At 38.0% G+C, this 24221-nt stretch overlaps 1 protein-coding gene across 4 annotated transcripts in view; it reads left to right on the top strand.

Moving 5' to 3' along the window:
• The first annotated feature begins 259 nt into the window (after window positions 1–259).
• Ubp1 (upstream binding protein 1) overlaps window positions 260–24221 on the top strand; it is a 50210-nt gene continuing 26248 nt past the window's right edge. For all 4 annotated transcript variants that reach the window (XR_013343362.1, XM_077796253.1, XM_026405389.2 and 1 more), the window contains exons 1-3: window positions 260–627; window positions 14029–14180; window positions 22045–22121. Coding sequence is in view for 3 of the 4 variants with exons in the window: in XM_077796253.1 (XP_077652379.1) it covers window positions 515–627; window positions 14029–14180; window positions 22045–22121 (342 nt within the window). In the remaining variant the exon portion in view is untranslated. The remainder of the gene's footprint in view (window positions 628–14028; window positions 14181–22044; window positions 22122–24221) is intronic.

Below are 24221 nucleotides of genomic sequence, written 5' to 3'. Positions count from 1 at the left end.
TGGCCGGGGCGAAGGGGCGCTAGAACCTGGGCGGGTGGGCCGGCCCAGGGCCGGGGGTCGAGGTCCGGGAGCGGGTGACGGGCGTGCCTGGGGCTCGCCCCCGCGCGGTCGTCGGAGCGGGCTGAGCTCCCGCGCCCGCGCAGTCCGGGGGGATGCGACCCGGGGCCCCGGGGCGGGGCGGGCGGCGGCGGCTGCATCGCGAGCGGCGCAGGGGGCGGGTGGCGGTGGCGGTGGCGGTGGTGGCGGCATGAGGCGCGGGGCCGGTGTCCGCGGGAGGGAGGCGCTGCCGGCGGCCCGGTCGCTCCCGCTGCAACTGCTCGCCGGCTCGCTGTGCCCTGCCAGCTGGGCCTCGGCCGCTCTCGTCTCGGCCGCCTCCCGGGCTGCCGCTGGTGACCACTCGCCGCGCCGCCGGAGGCTTCACCCGCGCCCTCCCCCAGGACGCGCCCGCGGAGCTCGGGCCCCTTCGCCCCGGACGCGGAGGCCGCGCTGCGCGGGGCGGCGGCGAGGCCGGAAGATGGCCTGGGTGCTCAAGATGGACGAGGTGATCGAGTCTGGGCTGGTGCACGACTTCGACGCCAGCCTCTCGGGCATCGGGCAGGAGCTGGGCGCCGGCGCCTACAGCATGAGGTACCTGGGCGTTGCGGGAGGGCGGAAGCCTCTTTCCTGGGGTGAAGTCTGCATGACCCTGGGGCCCTGTCAAGCGGGGCTAGGTCGGGCTGTGCCCGGGCTTCCTTGCCCGCGGGGTCGGGGTCCTGCCGCGTGGCTGTCTGGGCCTTGGATCCCCGCAGGCCTCTCTACCTGGCAGGTGAGGGAGGGAGGCCCCGCAAGCTTTGGCCAGGGAACCGCTCCTAAGGACTTCATTTTTGTTATAAAACACTCCCCGCTGTTAAGATGGCTTGGGTTGGTGGGGGGAAGGGGCTTCCTTTCCTTCTACAAGAGATTTACAAGTCCCTTGAACCTGGAATACACTGTATAAAGGTAGCACAGTTGGAAAATACTTTACAACGTTTTTGTATCAGTTCCTACTCTGTTGTCCTACATTGTAGTCTTTCCTGGCTGCAATTTTAATCATTTGGTATTATTATAGTAAATTATAAGTGAAAAAGTAACAGTAGAGGGAAAAAGCACATTGACTTCGTTATGTTGTTTTTGATTGTCTCAAAGTGAGGTGTCTCATTTTGGGGACGATTCTTTCAAGCTGTTTTCACATGAAGGGAGCTAGCTTAAAGATGCTGTGATTGCATTACAAACAATAGTTTGTTTTGTCTCTGCTGTTTGTACCAGTAGTCATTCATTTTGTTTACTTTTGGAGATTGAAATAGATATGAACTTAGTCTCTGCCCTTTATTCTGAAGGATATATATATATATATATATATATATATATATATATTTTATTAATTTGGAAGCTGTTTTAGCGGATTTATTGAAATAATTTATGTATCATAAAATTCACTCAAAAGTGTAATCAGTGGTTTAGCAGCTTATCATTAACGTGAATTAAGTGTAGTTGTCTGTTCTTTAGAGAAACATCTGATGCGTTTGAATAGCTCTACTGTTTCAGCTTTTATACATCTCACTGCAGCTCAAGTGGACAGGGAGCACAAAAGTCCTGAGGAAGAAAGAATTCTGGGTTAGCTATCCTAGAATAGTGGGGGCTTATCCTTGAAGTAATTTGCCTTTTAAATCTTAAAAGACAAACTTTCATCTATAAAGAACACTGAAAAAGGTGGAGAATTTTTGGAGTGTGGAAGCAAGTGGTGGAAAGCATATTAAACTGAGTGGTCACCACTCTCTGGTCCTGGTTTGGTCTTTGCTTCTCTCTCTGAACTTGGCACCTCATCTCCCTGCAGTAGCTTTTTTTTTTTTTTTTTAAATATTTATTTAATTATTTAGGTGTAGATGGACACAACACAATGCCTTTATTTTTATGTGGTGCTAAGGATCGAACCTGGGTCCTGCCCATGCTAGGGGAGTGCTCTACCCCTGAGCCACAATCCCAGCCCCTCAGTTGTGTAACTTGAGAACTCTAGATGAGATGGCTTATTTTTTTGAACTGTTGAGGAAATTGAGCTATTGAAAGTAATGGGATCACCCCAAAAGGGAGTACTAGAATTAGTGCCTTCCAAATCGAAATACTTGAGTACCAAACTGCTTCTTGACTCCACCTGAAACCCTGAACTTGGAGTCAAGGCAAAGGGGGCACATGAAACAAGTTCAGTATGTTTCTCTTTTTAGTTGTATCTCAGTTACAGTAAGATGAAAGTTTGCTGCTGAAAAGTTGACTTACTAAAGGTTATTTTGAGCTTTTTGTTTTCTAGGGTCTTAGATGAACCAACTTTGTTTTGGTGAATCAGCCAACTTAATATAATTAACTTCTTTGTATAGTTTTTTCTTCTCTATAGAAAGGAAGTAAAATCTTGCTGATAATCAGCCTTTACTTGACCTTGTTCTTAAGTAATGCTTGTCATCTTTGTAATTCTGTCATTTATGACACTCCTTGTTGGAAAACTTTTTCCCTGGAATGTTTTTGGTTTTGTCATTTAATCTAAATTTTCAGGTGACTTGGAAGGTGAACACCATTTTTGAGGAGCTTATTTAGGTTTTTTTTAAACATTATTTGGGTCTGGGAAATCCAATTCAAGGCCTTTTACTTGAAATTCTCAAAAAGGAAATTCCAAAATTGACTTGACAAGGAAAAAGTCTTAAGGAAGGCTTTCGGTGCTGCAGGCTTTCTTTAATTATACTTTGGCTTTCTAAACCTAGTCCTGGTGCCCAGCTCTGGGAACTGCCCATAGCCGAATTCTCATTCTCTCCTCTAGTACCAAATAGGAAGTAAAGTTCATTTTTCCTCTTCCATTTGTTCTCTTTTAAGTTCAAGAAGTAAACATCAGGAATCTATTGGCAAAATAGTTTCTTGATAAAAACTTACTCTGTAGGCAGTTTTTCATTTTTCTTTTAAAGTGAAGTATTCTGTCTTTGCTTTTTTGGATGACTTAAAATGAGGTGTTTCTTAAGACTTCCAAGTTTCCTCAGCTTTTGGGAAAAATAAAAGAAATGGTTTCTCCCAATGGTGCGACTTCAGAATATGTATTAGTGTTGAACGATGTAGGCTGGGTAAATCAAAGGTGATTTCTGGTATCACCTTTGCTTCTTTCCCTATTTGGGGTGTGTGTGTTGGGGGTGTCTTGTTTTCATTTTTGTATGTTCTGTGAACACACTTATATGTGAAATATGAGCTGCTGTAAGTTTTATTTGAAATGAGGTAGATCATAACTGTTATTTAAAATCTTGGTTATAGTATCAAGGTTCGAGAGATGGATAAGGAAACTTGACAAACCTTCTAAACCAATCTATGGACAATGATCTCTTCTCAGCCTTTTGGCTATATGATCAAGGGTACTATCTGTACTTATCAGTTTAATAAATGGTTGGACAGTGCTTATAGATGATTAAGTGATTGGTCTCAGGGCCAATCAGTGGCATTACCATCTTAGATGAAGGCTGACTGACCCCTCACTGAATGGATGCTGAAACCCATTGTAACTTGAAGTCTGGATCATGTGTGTTTTGTGGATTAGAAAGCAGATAACCAAATGACTTTTAAAAAACAAAATTCATTACAACTTTCCAAGAGGATCTTTTAGACCACCTGGCAAATTTCTTTATATCTAATTATTCACATGAAGTTTATAATATGTAGCATGTTAGTTTTCAGAATTTAGGTTCAGTATTGAACTGATTTGCTTTTGGAGGGGGGGGTGGGATGGGTACTGGGGCTTGGACACAGTAGCTCTATCACTGAGCAACCCTTTTATTTTATTTTGAGATAGGGTCATGCTGAGTTGCCTGGGCTGGCCTTAAACTTGGAATCCTCTTGCCTCAGCCTCCTGAGTTACTGGGATTACAGGCATGTGCCACCACACACCCAGCTATTTTTTTTTAAATAAAAATATTAAAACCATTCTTAGCTCATAGGTGTACAGAATCAGTCTGCCTAGATTTGGCCTTTGTGCTTGTGCATAGCATGCCAACCCCCCCCCCTTTTTTTTGTATGGGGGGATTGAACCCAGGGGCACTTCACCACTAAACCACATTGCCAGACCTTTATATTTTTTATTTATTTATTTTTTTTAAAAGATTTTTTTTCTTTTTTCAAAGAGAGTGAGAGAGGGAGGGGGGAGGGAGGGAGGGAGAGAGAGTGAGAGAGAGAATTATTTTAATATTTATTTTTTAGTTATTGGCGGACACAACATCTTTGTATGTGGTGCTGAGGATTGAACCCTGGCCGCACGCATGCCAGGCGAGCGTGCTTCCGTTTGAGCCACATCCCCAGCCCTTTATTTTTTATTTTGAGGCAGGATCTTTTGCTTTGGGCCTCACTAAGTTGCTGAGGCTGGCTTTGAACTTGTAATCCTCCGCCTCAGCTTCCTATCTTGCTGTGATAATAGGTATGGACCTCCAAACTGGGAGCTCCAACCCTTGTTCTTTTTTTATTTTTATTTTTTTAGGTGTAGATGGACACAACACAATGCCTTTATTTTTATGAGGATCGAACCTGGGTCCTGCCGATGCTAGGGGAGTGCTCTACCACTGAGCCACAATCCTAGCCCCCAACCCTTGTTCTTTTTTTTTTAAAGAGAGAGAGAGAGAGAGAGAGAGAGAGGATTTTAATATTTATTTTTTAGTTTTTGGCGGACACAACATCTTTGTTTGTATGTGGTGCTGAGGATCAAACCCAGGCCGCACGCATGCCAGGCCAGCGCGATGCGGCTTGAGCCACTTCTCCAGCCCCCCCCCCAACCCTTGTTCTTAATACAGGTTCTAATAATGTACTTTGATTGCTTCGGGAAAGAATTTGCTAAGTATTGAAATCTTAGTATATTCAAGAATTTATCTTTATGTATACTAGGAACTGTTTTGGGTAAATTACATACATTCCGTTGTTTGTCCATAAATCTTTTTTTTTGGTACTGGGGATTGAACTCAGGGACACTGAACCACTGTGCCACATCCCCAGCCCTATTTTGTATTTTATTTAGAGACAGGGTCTCACTGAGTTGCTTAGGGCCTCACTAAGTTGCTGAGGCTGGCTTTGAACTCAGGATCCTCCTGCCTCAGCCTCCTGAGCCACTGAGATAATAGGTGCGCCATCTTGCCTTGGTGTCCATAGATCTTTATTGTATTAAATTTTTACAATTAAGGTGTCATCCCGACTCTAAAGATTGAGTGTAGTTTATAACCTTCTACTGGGTCTGCTTGAAACTTGGCAGTTTATTGATAGGATCTCATGAACTTTATGTTTCATCACATGGCAGTTGTCAGTTTGTCAGGACACACCTGTAAGCCTTTGCCGCTGATGCTTCATCTAGCTTTCTTTCTTTTCCTGTAGGTTCTGTAATTTAATTTAAAAAGAAGCTCCGCAGTATTTACTTAGCTTGCTTTGGGACAGATGTAGTAAATGGATATGAAACTATTTAACTTCAGCAATGTCTTTTTCTTTTAAAATTTTTAACTTACTGGATATTTTGAGATTATGAAAATGTTGCCTTGACACAAACTATAATGAAACTAGTTTTTTTTTCACTTATGTATTGGTAGTTGAACTTCTTAAGTTAAAAGTAGTTTTTATTTTGAAATAATTTTTACAAGTTATAGAAATAGAATATTCACACATATACCCTTTACCCAGCTTGTCATACTTACATACCTGGTGTACAGTTTTCAAAATTAGGAAATTGGTCTTGCTGCAGTACTGTTACCTGGAGTACAAAATTTTTTCTTTGCTTTTTCTAATTGATTTTCCAGTCTAGGATTCCATATTGTATTCAGATTTTGTCTCCTGAATAGTTTCTTCTTTTTTTTGTTTGTGATGGAGGAGGTACTGGGTAATAAACCCAGGGTGCTTAACCACTGAGCTACATCACCACTCCTTTTTATTTTTAATTTTGATATAGGGTCTTGCTAAGTTTCTTAGGGCCTCACTAAGTTCCTGAGGCCTGCCTTGAACTTGCAATCTTCCTGCCTCACGCTCCCAAATTGCTGCAATTACAGGCATATGCCACTGCATCCTGCCATTTTTTACCTTATATGATTTTGACACTCCATAGTGGTCAAAACTATTGTTTTTAAGTATGCAGGATTGGAGATGTAACTTAGTGGTAGAGCGTTTGCCTAGCATGCCTATGGCCCAGGGTTTGATCCCCAGGACCACAGAAATGAACCAAAACATTTTTTTTTCCTTTAAAGCAAAGGTAAAATATGCTTGTTGTTGAGCTCTCAAAGGATCTCTGTGATTTTTAGCAATGATTTGCAGTGATTTTGTGTGTGTGTGTGTGTGTGTGTGTGTGTGTGTGTGTGTGTTGTGGATGAAAGATGCATCATTCATGCTGAGTACTCTACCATTAAGCCCAGTCCCTTAGCAATGGTTTTGAGTAGAGTGCACTATTCATGTCAAGTTTACAGGTTACTTTGTCTCAGTTCATCTGAATGGAATGTTGTTTTGGTTGACATATATGAAGAAAATCAACCTTACATAGATGAGTGATTGGAAAAACGAAGTTTATATTAATAGCCCTTTCAGATATTTGTGGATATTCTTCTTAGATGCTATCCCAGTACTGAATAAGTAAGTGGTAGTTTCTTAAAATTTATCTGCATTGTGGAATCTGAAACTGTATCAGTGTATTTCTTATACTTTGTTAGTCAGGACTTGTTCTGCCATTTGGGATGTTTTACCCTGCATAATTTTGAAATATGCACGTGTTGGTCATTTGGAAAACAATTTCCTAAGTTATGCAAATCTTCCAGATTTTGATAGTTTTTATCATACATTATCAAAAAATTGAATTCCTTTATATGACTACTGGAGAAAGTACATAGGGGAAGGCTTAGATTGTATCTTTGGCAACAATGATTAATTTATTTTCCTTTAAGTAATAGGCTCACTTTGTTTTAAGGAAATTTTTGTCAGACACCCAGGTTTGACTAATTAGCTCCTTCAAATGAAAATGATGTTCCACAAAAAAGCTGCTAGGTCAGCTAACGGATCACACACTTTGCACATGAGTTTTCCTTAAGACAACCTAATTATTAGAGCTCAGAGACATTAAGTAGCCTGTAAAATGTTGCTCAACAAATGGCAGAGCTGGGATTTGAGGCTCTAGAACTGGGGCTTGCCTTCCAGTCTTTCCCACTGCACTCTTATGTATCCTACCACTAGTACTTGAGAAGTTTCAGAGTTAAGGAGAATATGATTTTTTGGATAGGAGCAAAATCAGTCAGCAATGCCCCCTCCCCCCTTTTTTTTTCTGTCATTGTTCGATCTTCCTTTTCCCCCCCCTCTTTGCAGGATCTTGCTGAACTTCTTGGTTCTCATGATTTAAATTTTTTTTAGTTGTTGATGGACCTTTGCTTTATCTATCTATTTATATGTGGTGCTGAGAATTGAACCCAGGGCCTCACACATGCTAGGCAAGCGCTCTGCCACTGAGCTACCGCTCAGCCCATGTTCTCATGATTTTTAATACCGAGATTTTCTGTATAATTAGTATGTTTAAATAAGGATAGATTTGTTTCTTGCTGTGTAATTCTTCAGTTTAATTTTCTTGTCTTTGTGAGCTGTCAAGGATTTCAATGCAGTGTTATTTAGAGGCACCAAGAACTTGAATCTTAGTTTGTCTTATAGATTTTATAGAGAATGCTTCCAAAATTTCAGAAATTGGTTATCACTACTCTTAGTAAATATTGGTAATGGTTTTCTTATACTTTTTGTTTTGTTTTATATTACTGGGGATTGATCTCAGGTGCACTTTACCATTGAGGTCCATCCCAACTCTCTTTTAAAATTTTTATTTTGAGATAAGGTGTCACTAAATTGCTTAAGGCCTTGCTAAGTTGCTGAGGCTGGCCTAAAACTTGTGATCCTCATGCCTCAGTTTGTGGGATAACAGGCATGCTCCATTATGGCTGGATTATACTCACTTTTTTTTTTTGCACTGATCCTAGGGCCTGTACATATAAGTGCTCTACCACTTAGTTGCCCCCACAGCGTTCCCCCCACAATTGGGGATTGACCCCAGGGGTGCTTTACCACTGAGCTATGTCTCCATCCCTTTTTATTTACTTATTTTTCCATTTTTTTTAAATGGGTGCATTATAGTTGTACATACAGTGGGATTTGTTGTGGAATATTCATACACACATTCAATAATAGCAGTATTATTTGGTTGATATAATTCATTTTTATTTTGCCTCTAAGTGGCAGAGGCTGACTTGCACTTGTGATTCTCCTAACTCAGTCTCTTTAGTAGCTGGGATTACATACATGTATGCACCACTGTACCCTACAGTCTTTTGCAGTTTTTCTTTTGAGACAGAGTCTTGCTAAGTTGACCATGTTGGTCTGGGACCTGAGATGCTCCTACTTCAGCCTGCTGAGTAGCCTTTCCTTTTTTTAAAAAATTAATATAAGTTGTATTAGTTTTAAGTGTGTTGGAGTTTTGTTTTGCATGTGAAGGGACTATATGCTAGTTTTTGTAAAGCTTACCTGGAATACAGTCTGGATTTAATGATTTTTAAAAATATATTTTATTCACGCTGAGCCACGGTAGAGCACTTGCCTAACACGTGTGAGGCCCTGGGTTTGATCCTCAGCACCCCATAAAAGTAAATAAATTAAATAAAGGTATTGTGTCCAACTATAACTATTTTTTAAAAATAAATATTTTAAAAATATTTTTTAAAATAGATATTTCTTAAAATTACTTTATTCTATTGTATATTTTATTATATATGGCAGTAGAATGCATTTTGACACATTGTACATATAAGGAGTATAATTTCTCATTTGTCTGGTTGTACAAGATGTAGAATTACACAGGTCATGTAATCGCATATGCACATAGGTTCATAATGTCTGATTCATTCCACTATGAAGGTTTTAATTATTTTTTAAATGAGTAGATGTTTGACTACTCATGTACGTTATTTAGTAAACATGAGAATATTGAGATTATCTTAATTGAAATTAACCTTGGCTGACGGTTATGTCCCTCATGCTGCTCAGTAGTTACAACATACCCGTCCTCTTTGCTTCTTTTCCATCTTCTCGTAGAGGACTTGATGGTAGTAGCTATTTGGACTCTACTCCTCCTCCCTGGGCTCAGTTTCAGCTGATTCCCTTGCAATTTTATTGAGACGAGGATTTCTTTTCAGTTCTGCCGAAGTCTGGCTGGGCACAAATAACCGAGCCACCACGAAGCACCTGTCGGTTCAAAACAGCATCTCTTTATTGCCGAACTCCACCAGCACTCCACACACGCTCTCCGCTCCCCGGAACACTCTCACCCTCCACTTGGGTCCGCAAGCACTCTCTCTCTGAACCCCGGAGAACTCCACGGGAACTCCATAGTAGCAGGCGCCCTATTGCAGTAAAGGTCAAATATACAATTGAATACACAGCTTAACATAACCATCATCATCTCAATGGCTCACTGGTGTCACCTCTCAACCACTCCCTTCTGATGATATGATATGCGTCATCCTGACTCAGCTGTGGCCCTCAACACAGTTCTAGTTTGGTCATTGGGTTTCATGAATCAGTAAATTTATACATGTTTCATCAGTTCTGAAATTTGTTCATTCTTTATCTCTTTTTAAATATTGCCTCTGCTTCATTTTTTTTCCTCTACTGGTATGGCAATTTAAAACCTTCTCATTTTTCCCTTTTAACTTCTTGTCTGCATTTTCCATCATTTCCCTTTTTGTGCTATTGTCTGAGTAACTTCTTTTATCTAATCAATTTTCCAAATTTAATCTTCAGTTTTATTTGAGCAGCTGTTAGAAATCTGAGTTCTTAATTTTGGCAATTTTTATTTTCCATTGTAGAAGTTCTATTTGTTCCTTTTCAGTTTTGCTGTCTTTAGTTCCCTGTTCACTAGGTCTTTTTAGGCTTGTCTTTATTTCTTCAAATAGGGTAAACAGTTTTATAGTTGGGTCTGATAATTCTGACATCTGAAGTCTTTGGTGGTCTATATCATTCAATTAGGAAAAAAGAAATCACTTCAGATGTTTCCAGCAGAGTTTGGTGAATTCTTTGATAGCAAAGGTGCTGGAAAGTTGGGGGAGGAAGAACATGTTACCTGGTTGCTCCTGGAGGCATAACTGTGGCTCCCCTGAAATCTCTGGCAGCTAGAATATGTGCCATAGCCTGCCTTTGCAGCTGACTTTCCCTTTCCTACTCTTTTAGTATCCCAGCAGTACTTCTCTTTGGAGCAACCTGACAAGATTGCAGTTAGCAAGAAGCCTGTATGTGGTTTTCAGGTCTCTAATCCTCTGCAACAGTGGCAGAAAAGAACTGTATACCAGCAGACAGAATCTGGAACGGGTATATACCATCTGTTGTTTTTGCTGTTAGTTCTTATTCCTAGAGTCTTGTTTGTCCTTTTATGCCTGGTTATTTTTGATATTGGCATTGCAGAATTACTTGGAATAATTTGATGCCCATGGCTTTTCATTTGCTTGTCCCACCCTTGAGAATCCTACCTTTCTGGAACCACCTTTGTACAAATTTAATGGTTTCCTGGACTACCCTGGAAAAGCTAACTGTGCTGGAAATTTTTGCTAAAGCTTGCAGCTTTTTCTGCACCCGTACGCTGGGAGTCTAACTCTTTCCAGTCCAGTACAGTGGATACGTGGATATCTTAGATTCATAAGGCCACCGAAACCACAACACAGATTGTGGTTCTGTCCTCAGGTTGGGATGGAGTCTTTAGGGTTGAGTTCCCAGGCTTGTTCTGAGTTTTTATGCTTTTTTGGCTTTCATTACATTTCCTTACTCTCATTAGCACAGTATATGTTAGTATATTTCAGAATTTTTTTTTTAAAGAGAGAGAGAGAATGATAATTTTTTAATATTTATTTTTCAGTTTTTGGTGGACACAACATCTTTATTTTATTTTTATGTGGTGCTGAGGATCGAACCCAGTGCCCCGCCCATGCCAGGCAAGCGAGTTACTGCTTGAGCCACATCCCCAGCCCCTATATTTCAGAATTTATATGTGACATTGCAGCTTTGCTTTTTATTTTCTTGCTCTGGGGGGGGCAGGGTGGAATGGGGTAGAGGTTGGTCTAAATTATTTAGTACCTGCCATTACTAAGCATTTATTCAGTTCTCTATATTGTTGTTCACATCTTGGTTCTTTTTTTAGAATTATCATTTAACTTCCTAATGTTTTAGTTATCTTTTCATTAAAAAAATCAAATTTTAACTGTTTTTGAAAACTAATACATACCATTACATTCAAAAACTGTGAAAGGGGGTGTGCTAGCACACACCTGCAATCTCAGTGACTTTAAGAGGCTGAGGTAGGTGGATCACAAGTTCAAGAACACCCTCAACAACTTAGTAAGACCCTTGGCAATTTAGCAAGACTGTCTCAAAATCAAAAAATATAAAAAGGATTGGAGTGTAGCTCAGTGGTAAAGCACTGGGGATTCAATCCCCAGTATCACTCCACCAAAAAAGAATCTATGAAAGGGTATACAGGGACATTTCCCTGTCACATTGTTGTCTCCCAGCATTAGTTGTCCCTCCACCCCAGCTTATATAGCCAATTTTAGGTGTCATCATAGTTGGCTGTATATCTATGTAATCAAGCCTGTTGTGATTTTCATGTCTCTGTGTCATCTCATTTTGGGTGCTAACCTGGGTTGAAATTTGCCGTCATGTAGATCTTTCAGTTTATCTTATGAATGAATTGTTTGATATGGTGGTGGTGGTTGTTTGTTTGGTATTGGGCATTAAACCCAGTGGTACTTAACCACTGAACCACATTCCCAGCGCTTTTTGTTTTTTTATTTTGAGACAGGGTCTTGCTAAGTTGGTTAGGCCCTCATTAACTTGCTGAGGCTGTCCTCAAACTTGTGATCCTCCTGTCTCAGCCTCCTAAATTGCTGGGATTGCAGATGTATACCACCACACCTGGCTTGTCTTTATGTATTCTTGTGGTATTTTAGGGTCAAGCCTGTTGAAGCTTCCTGATAACACATGATATACATAATGTATAATTTTTGTTTCAATTAGAAGAAAGTCCTAATTATTTAGTTCATTTCAAGAATCTGTCTGTCTTTAATACTTTCCATTTATAGGATTACAAAAAAAAAAAACATTTGCCTGGGTATAATAAAAGGAGGAGGTAAATTAGTAGATAATTTTGTATCTTTAAAAAAAATCTGTGCAGAGCTTTAACAGAAATGTATATGAGGTGGGGGAATGCAAGTAAAAATGTTCCTAGAGTTTCTCTTTCAGTTCATTTGTTTCCACATTTTGTTTTTGAATTAAATTTAATTGAAATGAGCTACCCAAGTATCTGAGTTGAAAAAGAACCATTCAGACAAGTTGTTGCTGTTAGAGTTGACATGGTATTTATTCATTTGAATATTTTGGTTTTACTGATTTTATTATTTTACTTCTCACTGAAGAATGTACCTGGAAAAGTTAGCAGCATATAAGTGTACCTCAGGGAATTATCTTAAAAGCAGTCACCCATGCATTTATTGTGGGAATATAAAGTAGCACAGCTGCTTTGGAAAATAATTTGACTAGTAATTCTTCTAATAGGTTTGTACCCAAGAGAATTGAAATCATGTCTACACAAAAACATCAGAGTATATTTGTGGCATATTTGTGATAGCTAGAAAATGGAAACAACCCTAATGTTCATACACAGTGAACAGATAACAAAATATGGTATGTCTATACAATGAAATGAACCAATAAAAGGAGTGAAGTATTGATACATACTATTACGTAGATGGACCTTGAAAACCTGCTAAGTGAAACAAGCCAATCACAAAAGATTATATAATTATGATTTCATTTGCATTAAATGTCCAGAATAGGCAAATCAATAGAAACAAAATTGATCTAGTTGTCAGGGGTTGGATTAGGGGGCTAGGGATGGTGAGGGACTGCTGTTGGATATTTATTTATTTCTTTCTTTTTAAAAAAAATTTATTTTTTTAGTTGTCAATGGATCTTATCTATCTATCTATTTATTTATGGTGCTGGGGATTGAACCCAGGCCTTATGAATGCCAGGCGAGAGTGCTCTACCACTGAGCCACAGCTCCCATGAGATTTCTTTTTGATGTGAGAAAATGTCCTGGAATTAGATACTGGTAATGGTCACACAATTCTATGAACATAGTAAAACCACTGAATTATACTTTAAAAATATGCCCTTTATGGCAAATTAGTTGTATTAGTAAAACTGTTAAAAACAACCACAAGAGCAAAGCAAACTCATGCTTATGTGTTTAACCATTAGGTTCAGAACTAATAAGCCCCAGGAGACCCCTGAATACCCTTCCTAGTCAATTCTGAAAAGTATTTCTGGGAGAAAAAATAGTAGCTGTTTTACTGCTAGTGTTTACTTCCCAGAAGCCATTGTGTTGGACTAGACATGAAGCTTTATTCTGAGCATCAGCCAGGCCTAGCAAGCAACTTTTATAAAGTACCATTTTAATCAAATGCTTCTTTGTAATTCCATGGTGCTACTGTGACCTACCTTTGGCAACAATAATAGTCCTTTTAAAAGTAATAGGCCTTTTAAAACAGGTTGTGATGTATTCTTGACTTGTGTTCTCCCATCCCCCCATAGAAGTAATCTGAAGTTTACCATTTTAAAATAATTTTAAAGCTTTAAAAAAAATTTTTTTTTCAGTGTCTTATTGGCATGGAACCCAGGGTCCTACGTGCATGCTAGCTAAGTAAGCATTCTGCCACTGAGCTCCAGTAGTTGCCCCTGCACCAGCTACTACTTTTTTACTTCTCCTAATCTTGCCTCCCTCATTAGAGGAGGGTTATTTAATAATGTCCTTATGGTGAACCAGATTAGCATTTACAGTTATTTTATTCTGTGTATCGCTTCTGATCTCAAAATTTAAAAGAATCAATCCCTAAATGTTTATGTGCTTCTAAATATTCTAACTCAAAGTAAGGTGAGTTTTGATTTCTTGCTTTTCAGTGATGTGTTGGCATTGCCCATTTTCAAGCAGGAAGATCCTAGCCTTCCATTGGATGGTGAAACGAAACATCCACCCTTTCAATACGTGATGTGTGCTGCCACATCACCGGCAGTAAAACTACATGATGAAACACTCACTTACTTGAACCAAGGTTGGTATGGGTATACCATATTTTGAAATGTAAGAATTTACAAAAATCCAAAATAAATGTTTTGGCATCGTAGCCTAGATTGCTGGCAATAATTTTTCTTGAATTTGACAATATTAGTTAAAATTTTATTTTTTATTTTATTTTATTTTTTAAAAATTTTTATTATTGGTTGTTCAAAACATTACATAGTTCTTGACATCATATTTCATACATTTGATTCAAGTGGGTTATGAACTTTACTGTAAGCCAACAGACTAATACTTTGTAGAAATTAATTTGCATTAAAGAGAGTTTGTGGAGTAAGATTTATCAAAGGATTTTCAGAAACCGTCCAAAGGAGAGGCAAATAGTTATTTTTAGGGACATTGGTTTCAGTATGGAACTTGAATGAATCAGAAGTCCAGCCAGCCACCTGGGTCTTGGACATGGCACAGGTTTGTGCTGGAAATAGACTTAAGCTACACCATGAAGTCTGTGGTTAAATAAATGATATAAAGATAAACTCATGTAGAGTTTACCATTAGAAAGCATAATTGATTTTTTTTTTTTTTTTTTTTTGGAGGCGCTATTTGCAGTTTGGACACCAGCTAATGTGACTTAACCACTGTAAAAAGTACTTTTGTTATCCAGGAAAAGCTGAAAATTAAGTGTTTGGCCTATTTACTTTTATGTTTATACATTTCTTTAGCAAAATTGGAATTATACATCTCTTTGCTTATTGTGATTGTTTTACTGCCATTAAATAGGATGTTTAATTCCTTGTGCTTTGGAAAGATTTGATAGATTCTAGACTATTATGATTAATATTCTGAAATGTGAAAGAATAACTTAATTTCTAACTTTATTTGATCTATAAGTTTGGAATCTGAGTGTGGGAATCTTTATCTTCAAATAATTCTGTCTGTATTGTGACAAAATCTTCATTTGTTTTTAACATTTAGTATTTGGGAGTCAGTTATTTTCAATTTGAGTTTTACATTTGGAAAAACATTAAGGATTTATTTGGTAGTCTGTTTTAGATTAAAAATATCAAAAGAAACAATGTTAGGACAAGGATATTTACTGTAACTTAATTTTTTAAGATTTTATTTTATTTTTTTGCAGTGCTGGGGATAAAACCCAGGGCCTCAGACATGCTAGGCAAGCACTTTGCCACTGAAGTACATCCCAGGCCCATTGTTAAATTATTTCTAAAGACAAAAAAGGATATAACCCGAATTTCTCTTCTTTGGGGAATAGTTGAGGGCCTTATCAAAGCTAGTTCTTAAAATGGTCATGTAATGAACCCTGAATCCTTCTGTGCCTACTCTATACATACATATATAATGAATATATGTGAACATAAATGTATTTTGTGGAGTGTATTTATGGTACCGAGTCAGAGTTATTCCAGACTGTGGGAAGATTTACAGTTTGGTTAAACATAGTGGATATTTAATGAATTTCAAGTACTTGTAAGAGATCAATACAATTTACTTTAAACAGCTTTAGATTGATTTAGTCTTTCATTTTAATGTAAACAATGAGATAATTTGAACTAAAAAGGAGTTTTGAAATTTAATGGCTTATAACATCATGAAACCTGTTCAAATGGTGCAAATATATAATCAGCATTTCAGTTTAGTCCATTTTCCTCTTTTGTTTGGCATTTGGGGGAAACACGTCATAATGTATCTTATAGCATTTACTCAGTTACGGAGAAAAGATGGCCAATTCTTACTGTTTTACTAAGAATAGTTTGTTTTTCTGTTGTTTTTGCTGTGCTGGGGGTGGAACTGAGGGCCTTGCATATGCTAGGCAAGTGCTCTACCACCACCTCCAATTCCACTAAAAGCAAAAAAAAAAAAAAGAAAAAAATTTCCCTTTGTGTTACAGTATTGGCGATTGAACCCATTGTTGCTCTACCACTGAACTACTTCCTTGCCCACCCCCCCGGCTATTTTTTTTTACTTTGAGATAGTGTCTCACTAAGTTGCCCAGGCTGGCCATGAACTTATCTCAGCCTTCTGAGTTACTGTGATTACAGGCATGTACCCCTGTGCCATCTAGAGCTTTTTGATGATGTTCCCAGGGGAAGGTCCTTGAATGCTTTGTGTTGGAAAAAGTATTGATTGACTGGATATTTATAGCTTTACATGGAGCAGTGGTTTTCCAATTATAGCATCCACTGGATTCACCTGAAGGGCTTGTCAAAACATGAGTGCTGTGCCTCAGAATTTTTTAAATTTTTTATTTGTTTTAATTAGTTACATATGACAGTACAATGACCTTGACATATCATACATTTGAATCAGATGGGATATAATTTCTCATTTTTCTGAGTGTACAGGTTGCACAATTATATTGCAATGCAGTCACATATATACACACAGTAATAATAATGTCTGTTTCATTCTACTATCCTTCCTATCCCCCCATCCCCTCCCCTCCCCTCCCATCACTTCTCTCTACCTAAAGTAACGCTATTCTTTTTTTTTTTTCCTCACATTGATTTAGTAAATCTGGTGTGGAACCCAGGAATCTGCATTTCTTTTCTTTTTTTGTTTTTAGGAGTCTGTATTTCTGATAAGTTTCCAGTTCATCCTGCTGGGTATAATTTCTGGGGCTTACACTTCAGTTTTATTTTATTTCTTTGAATATTTGGGCAAGTAGTTGGGCTTCTCCTCAACCATTCCTTTTTTTTTTTTTTTTTGGTACTGGGGATTGAACCTAGGGGTGCTTAACTAAGTTACTTAAGGCCTTGCTAAGTTGCTGAGGCTGGCTTTGAACTTGGGATCCTCCTGCTTCAGCCTTCCAAGTTTCTGGGATTACAGGTGTGCACTGTGATGCCTGGCTCAACCATCACCTTTTTTAAAGATGGATTTCCTCATAGGAGAGTTGGCCCTGAGTCAGGGACTGAATGCTGTTTTTTTGTTTGTTTGTTTGTTTGTTTTGTTTTGTGGTGCTGGGGATTAAACCCAGGGCCTTATGCATGCGAGGCAAGTACTCTACAACTAAACTGTATACCCAGCCCTTGAACACTATTCTTTGACTGTGACTTGCTCACTGTTCATAGCCTGCCCTTAGGCACACTGCCCACCTTCTGCTTCTTATATAGCTATTGATGGAGGATATTTGTCATTGTGTAAGAATGTAAAGAAAATTAAAGAAGCTGGGCTCAGTGGTGCATGCCTGTAATCCCTGGGGCTCAGGAGACTGAGGTAGGAGGCTTGGGAGTTCAAAGCCAGCCTCAGCAAAAGCAAGGCACTAAGCAACTCAGTGAGACCTTGTCTCAAAATAAGGTACAAAATAGGGCTAGGAATGTGACTCAGTGGCTGAGTGCCACTGAGTTCAATCCCTGTACCCCCCCCCCCAAACAAAAACAAAAACAAAAAAAATTGAAGGAGAAATTCTGTACAGTAGTTTTGTCAAGTAGAAATTGGAACAAGTTTTGAAGCTATAATGATGATTGATGTCTTAGTTTGTCATTTTCTTCCTTTTTTGGGGGTGTGTATGTGTTTTCGAAACAGAGTTTAAAAACTGTGTCTTTGTTTATACTGGAGTATCCATCCATAATAAGATATAAGACACTGACTTTGTGGAGCAAAAACTGTAGTCCCGATATTGAATATCTAGCTCTCCCTTTGAGCAAGTTTCTGGCTACAGTAAATTGCCCCTTGTGTTATATCTGGGGGCTGATTCTTTGATACCCCACATTTCATGATGTGAATGAAACTTCTGATCTTATCTCCTTGCTGAATTCCAAATTGGCTCATTGATGCTGCTGGATCAGCATCTAAATCTTCAAGTGAAAAGAACCTTTCTCCTAGTTTTTCCCCAAATGCCTGTTCATTTGGAGGCCAAATTCTACTTGGAGAATACTCTGCTAGGAATGTTAATTAACCAATATTACTACTTTGCAAACAGATCTTAGACCTTAAGAAATAACATTTTTATTGGCTTAATTTTCTGTTAAATATTATTATAAACTTCGGGAAAAATAAGATTTTTAGCTAGTTTCATTTTGTTCTGTAGTAGATTTTCTTCTGAATAGTTCTGGTTATCGTTACCTCATTAAATTTCTGTGTCAGGATCTTAGAAGTTTCTTGGGTTCCACGTTGCACTGGAGTCCATGTGAGGAAGCTAGACTTAACTGTATACTCAAAGGTTGGTGGGGACATGAACTCAAAACAGTTATATTTTTCAACTCTGGCAGTACTTTTCTGTTTCTAAGCCCATAGGAAGCAAAATATTAAAACATGAAAGATAAATTCAAAAGATAAAGCTAAAAACAGGACTCATAGAGTATTACACGGATGTTAACATTATGCTTTATTAATCATGGAGCAGCGTTTATATTTTAGTTAGAACCATGGCTAATGTTTCAGGAAGTCATGTAATTAAAAAAGAATTATGGATGGGAGACAAATAAAAGGAAGCAGTTAAAAAAAAAGTATGATTGTTCATTCATTGTATATTACTATTACCATTGTAGAATATGTAGTTTCCACAGGGAAAGCCATTTGAATCATAACAGATGTTACATACAGATTTTTTTTTAAGCCTCATTTGATTTTATAAAAATAAATACTTAGAGTGGTTTAATAGAGGGGCAGTAAGTCTTGAGATCAGTTTGTGGAAGCAGATTGAACTTTGTATTGAGTACAGAAGTTTCTCCTTAGATTCACCAGGAAGAAAAACACAAAAGAAGATAGGAGCATTGGGATTTCTTCCTTTCTTTGATTTTTCTCAATCCCGAGAACTTCACATTTCTGAGGATCACACAATAATCCCAGTGAGACTATTTTCTCTCCCTCTCCAGCAACTGAATGAAAGAGCTTCCAGGACACTGTGTACTTGGTCCACCTCCCACTGGCTGTTTTTCTTTGGGTTACTCTCTTCATGCCAGCAAGTGGTTTAGCCCTATACTCCTTAGGTGTTTCTGTCTTTAAATGGCCTTATGTAAAACTGTATGCTGAAAAGTCCCCTCTTAATGACTTTAATCTCTTCCTCAAAGGTCCAGGTTTGTAAATCAGTTTACTAACTTGGATGTCCAATAGGTATCTCAGACTTCATATATTCAGTTGATTTCTTAATTTTGCCAAGTTTTCTCCCTGTTGTCTTCACCACGTCAGGAAATGGCAATTGTACTTCAGTTCCTTGATCAAAGATCTGGAGTAATCCTCATCTCTTTTTTTGTCTTAACACTCTAATTCAGTAGAAAGGGAAAGCTCTCCTTAGGCTCTACCTTCAGAGTATCTCCAGAGAGATACTCCCATCCCTACTATCAGTATATGTGAGTGACTTCCTTTTATCCTTGCCAGCCTAAACTGAGGATGTAGACTCCTTGGATAGGTGAAAAGTGATTTCAGTGTAGTTTTAATTTGCATTCTCTCATGGAGGTTGAATATCTTTTAATATGATTAACTTGGTATTTTGCTTTTCTGTGAACCCACATGTTCATTTCATTTGCTTTTTGTTTTTACTTTAGAGAACATTGAGCATTTGTTAGCAATTTTGTGAGTGTTCTTTGTGTATTAGGGAGATCAGTCCTTTCTGTGTGCTATGAGTTTCAGATATCCTCTTTCATTTTTTTGTCTTCACTAGTCAGACATGCTGAGAGGTGCAGACTTAATTAGTTTACATTCTCCATATTATATGACTGTATTTCTTTTCCGTCTTTGTGTACTTGACTTTTCAAAATTTATTTTTTGTTCTTTTAGATGTTGATGGACCTTTATTTTATTTATTTATTTATATGTGGTGCTGAGAATCAAACCCAGGGCCTCACACATGCTAGGCAACTGCTCTACAACTAGCCATAACTCTAGCCCCTATACATGCATGGACATAATATCTTTATTTTTGTTTGTTTATTTTTATGCGGTGCTGAGGATAGAACCCAGTGCCTCATATGTGCGAGACAAGAGCTCTACCACTGAGCCACAATCCCAGCCCTGCACTTGATTTTTTTAAAAAAAAATTTTTTTGTAGTTTTATTTGTTTATTTTATGTGGTGCTGAGGCTCGAACCCAGGACCCAAATGTGCTAGGCAAGCACTCTACCACTGAGCCGCAACATCAGCCCTAATTAAGCATTTTTAAAAATTTTATTTCCTAAGTTCTCGTAAGGTGCGATTTAATTTTAAATACATAATGTATTTTCAAAAACTGTTAAATTCATATGCTTTATTTAAAAATTATTTCTTACTGTCTTCTGAGTTTGGATCTGTTGTTACATATGTTGCAAATTTCTTTTTCCAATCTGTATTGTAGCTTAACTTTTAGAACTTTCTCTTGCTATAAAGATGTTTTTAGTGTTAATCACTCAATCCATTTAATGAATTTAAGGAGGAGTATTTCTTACTAATATATTACAGGTAATTTTCCTTCACCTGTTTTGAAGTGATTTAGTTGTTTGGTACGCTTTGTTGAATTTTTTTTTTATTTTTTATTTTTTTAAATATTTATTTATTTTTTAGTTCTCGGCGGACACAACATCTTTTTGTTGGTATGTGGTGCTGGGGATCGAACCCAGGCCGCACGCATGCCAGGCGAGCGCGCTACCGCTTGAGCCACATCCCCAGCCCCGCTTTGTTGAATTTTTACATTTAATTTAGAACCTTTGTATATTTTTCTGGGAGTGTGGACAAGATATTACTACTTATAGAATCTGATCTTCACGTGTTGCTAGAAACATTCATAATTTTTACTAATTTTTCTGCATGCCAAATTATACAGGGATTTTTATTGCTTAATAATAAATAATCCAGAAACAATTTTTGTGGATTTGGAGTACACAATTAATTTTTTGCAGTTTATCTTGTTAATTATCTAGTTTGGTATGTGACTATCTTTGTGTTTTTAATAGACATTAATTGAGCAGTGAACACTTGTGACGTGGCTTCATTAGACACAGGAAGACTCCACCATTAAAAATTGGCCTTCGTGGGCTGGGATGTAGCTCATTCTTAGAGCATTTTGTGATCATGTCTGAGATCTTGGGTTTGATCCCCTGCACCAGAAAAAATATTGTCCTTGGTCCATAAAAAAACAAAACAAAAAACCTGTGCACACTAATGTTTATAGTACCACTCATTGTAGCCTCAAAGTAAAAAGAACCCAAGTATCCATTAGATGATGAAGGGATACACAAAATTTGGTATATTCATGCAATAGAATAATATTTGATAATAAAAAGGAATGCAGTTATGCTAAGTAAAAGAAGCCAGTCACAAGAAAAGCCACATATTTAAATGAAGTGTCCAAAGTAGGCAGATCTCTATAGACAGAAAAATAGATGAATGGTTACAAGAAGGGTGCAGGGAGATGGGTGAGAGTATATGAGGTAACCACTAATGGGTTTAGATTTCCTTTTAGGGTGATGAAGATATTCTAAAATTGTTAGTGGTGATGGATGTACAACTCAGAATATACCAAAAAGCAGTGAATTATTTATGGTATTTAAATTTTGTTTCAAAAGAGTTTTGTTATAGGTCTGGGGTTGTGGCTCAGTGGTAGTAGAGTACTTGCCTAGCATGTGCAAGGCCCTGGGTTCGATCCTCAGCACCACATTAAAAAAAAAAAAAAAAGATATTGTGTCCAACTACAACAAAAAAAAATATTAAAAAAAGTTTTATCGAAAATTTATTTTGGAGTAGCAGATTAAAGTAAACCAACAAAGATACTCTTTAGTCTTTTGTAATCATGTAAGAAGGAAAGGATGGTGTGATTTTTAGGAAAGAGAATGATCAACCTGAATTTGTTTCTCTACAAATTAGAAAATTAACGTTGGATGGTTTTAAATTCTAAGAGACAGGTATGTTGAACAAAGTGATGTTCTTTATTTACATGGACTGTTTTTGATACATAATTTCTTTAAATAGGTCAGTCTTATGAAATTCGGATGTTGGATAATCGGAAAATGGGAGATATGCCTGAGATCAGTGGAAAGTTGGTAAAGGTAAGACAACTTTTTTTATATGAACTGGTGCTGGGGAATAAATCCAGGGCCTCATGCATGCTAGGCAATTGCTTTACCACTGAGCTATGAGCTACATCCCCTGCCCAGGACAGTCTATTGTAATCTGAAATGATATTTCAGTGATTCAATAAAGTGACATTTTTCTATAAGAGTTATTTAAAATTTTACTTCAAGAAGTAATGACTATATTAAAACTTTTAACTTTTTGAGCTATTTTTTTTTTAACTCACCGATAAAATGGCAATTGACAGTTATTAAGAACCAAGAAACAGTAGAAAACTTAGTTACAGTTGAGGAGGAAAAAACCCAATACTTCAACAGAAAACTGTTTACTTCTCTTTTAAAAAAGTAAATGTGAATGTTAATACAGGACTTTAAAAATCCTTATATTTGACTTTAAAAAATTTCATAAAATTAAATAAAATTTCATTAAATAAAATAAAATCTCTATTTACCCTACTGATATATCTGAATGAAGAAGTTAGTCATCCCAGATAAAGGAGATGTAGCCATTGTTTAGTCAACCTGTTAGGATATTTATTCAGAATCATCCTGGCCCCTTGTGGTGTTATGCAGCATGGGTCATTCCAGCCTCTACTTGTCATGCATCTAGGCTTATTATAAATTTCACAGTGTTAGAGGGCAAGGCCTATCGAAGATGATGATTTGGGGAAAGGCAAAACTTCCAGCGTTAGCAAGAGGCCAGCAGGTATGAGTTCTGATCCTTCCATCTTCCCACAGACTGGCATGTCATGGCCTAGGTGCTGCTGGGCCCTCAGTATGGAGAGGCATTCCATTGGAAAGACCCTCCCCTCTGTGGATCTGTCGTTTTAGAGGGTGAGCATGGGAAAGGCAGTCTTGTGGAGGGAATGGATGCTTGGTGTGCTAACTGGGAAAACCAGTTGCCCAGCACCTCCAGGTCTGTGCTGAGAGCCTTTGGGATATTTTAGTACTCAGTTCACTCCTAGGGGCAGGAAGTTTCACTCTTTTAGAAAGTTAAGCTTTAATCCTTCTCCTTATGAGAGAAATATTAGGGGATTTGGTCTCTGCTGAATTATCTTGCTAGCTCATAGTGAGCTCAAAGATCTTTCTTTCTGACTCTTGGGACTTCTAATATAATTGGAACAGAAGGAGGTTATTTGTCCATTCCCACAGTTACTATCTGCACCTTAGGTCCATCTTTTCTTTGTCTAATCAGTGGTTATTCTCATTGAGCATGAGTCAGAGTATCTTCCTCTTGGCATTCTGGCCTGAGGCAAACACCCTTTAGATCCACTGTTTTAAAAAAGTCCTCAGCTTTGTTCATAATGAGCAGGCTCTACTTGAATTGGCTCTACTCTGTTTGAGTGTAATGACAAACTGTTCACAGTTTGATCAAGGAGCCAAACTAATACTTTTAGGTCCCATTGTCTAGAAAGCTTAGAAATGTATCTTGTGGTCCTAGTTGGCTTGTTGCTTTCAAGGTCACTTTTAGGCTAATTCGCCATTTGTACCCTACCTGGTTTAAATTCAACTAAGGTTTTTTTGTTTTTATGGTATTGGAGATTGAACCCAGGACCTTGAACATGCTAGCAAGTGCTCTTTCACTGAACTGTACCCCACCTCAGTGATACTTTTATTTAAAGGGGAAATGTGGGTATATTTTTCTGTCACAGTAAGTTAAATTTGATGACTGTAACATATTGGTTTAAAAAAAAAAAGTACCAGTGTAATAGGGTTGAAAAATTGTTTTAATTGTAGATCTGCAATAGGACTTGATGTGTCCTGTCTTTAAACTAGATCCAATTGTTAGAACAATTGTTTTGTCCTCTGATTATGATAAAATTTGAACATACCCAGAAGTAGAGAGAATGGTACAATGAATCTGCATATGTCTTTCATGAAGTAGTATGTGAGAAATAGATCTGAATCTGTCATGAGTTCTAGTGATATGTTCTACCAACTTAGTTATCAATAATTTGCTAATCTTGTTTCATCTATTCCCCCTTGGGTTTTGCTTGTTTTTAGTGGGTGTGTGCAATACACATAGTAAATTCATGGATTTACTGTTTTGTAATTTTGACTCAGTTCATCATTCTT

Source organism: Urocitellus parryii, chromosome 3 (genome assembly GCF_045843805.1).
Source record: "Urocitellus parryii isolate mUroPar1 chromosome 3, mUroPar1.hap1, whole genome shotgun sequence".
Taxonomy (NCBI): Eukaryota; Metazoa; Chordata; class Mammalia; order Rodentia; family Sciuridae; genus Urocitellus; species Urocitellus parryii.
This window is presented reverse-complemented; position numbering and strand designations above follow the sequence as displayed.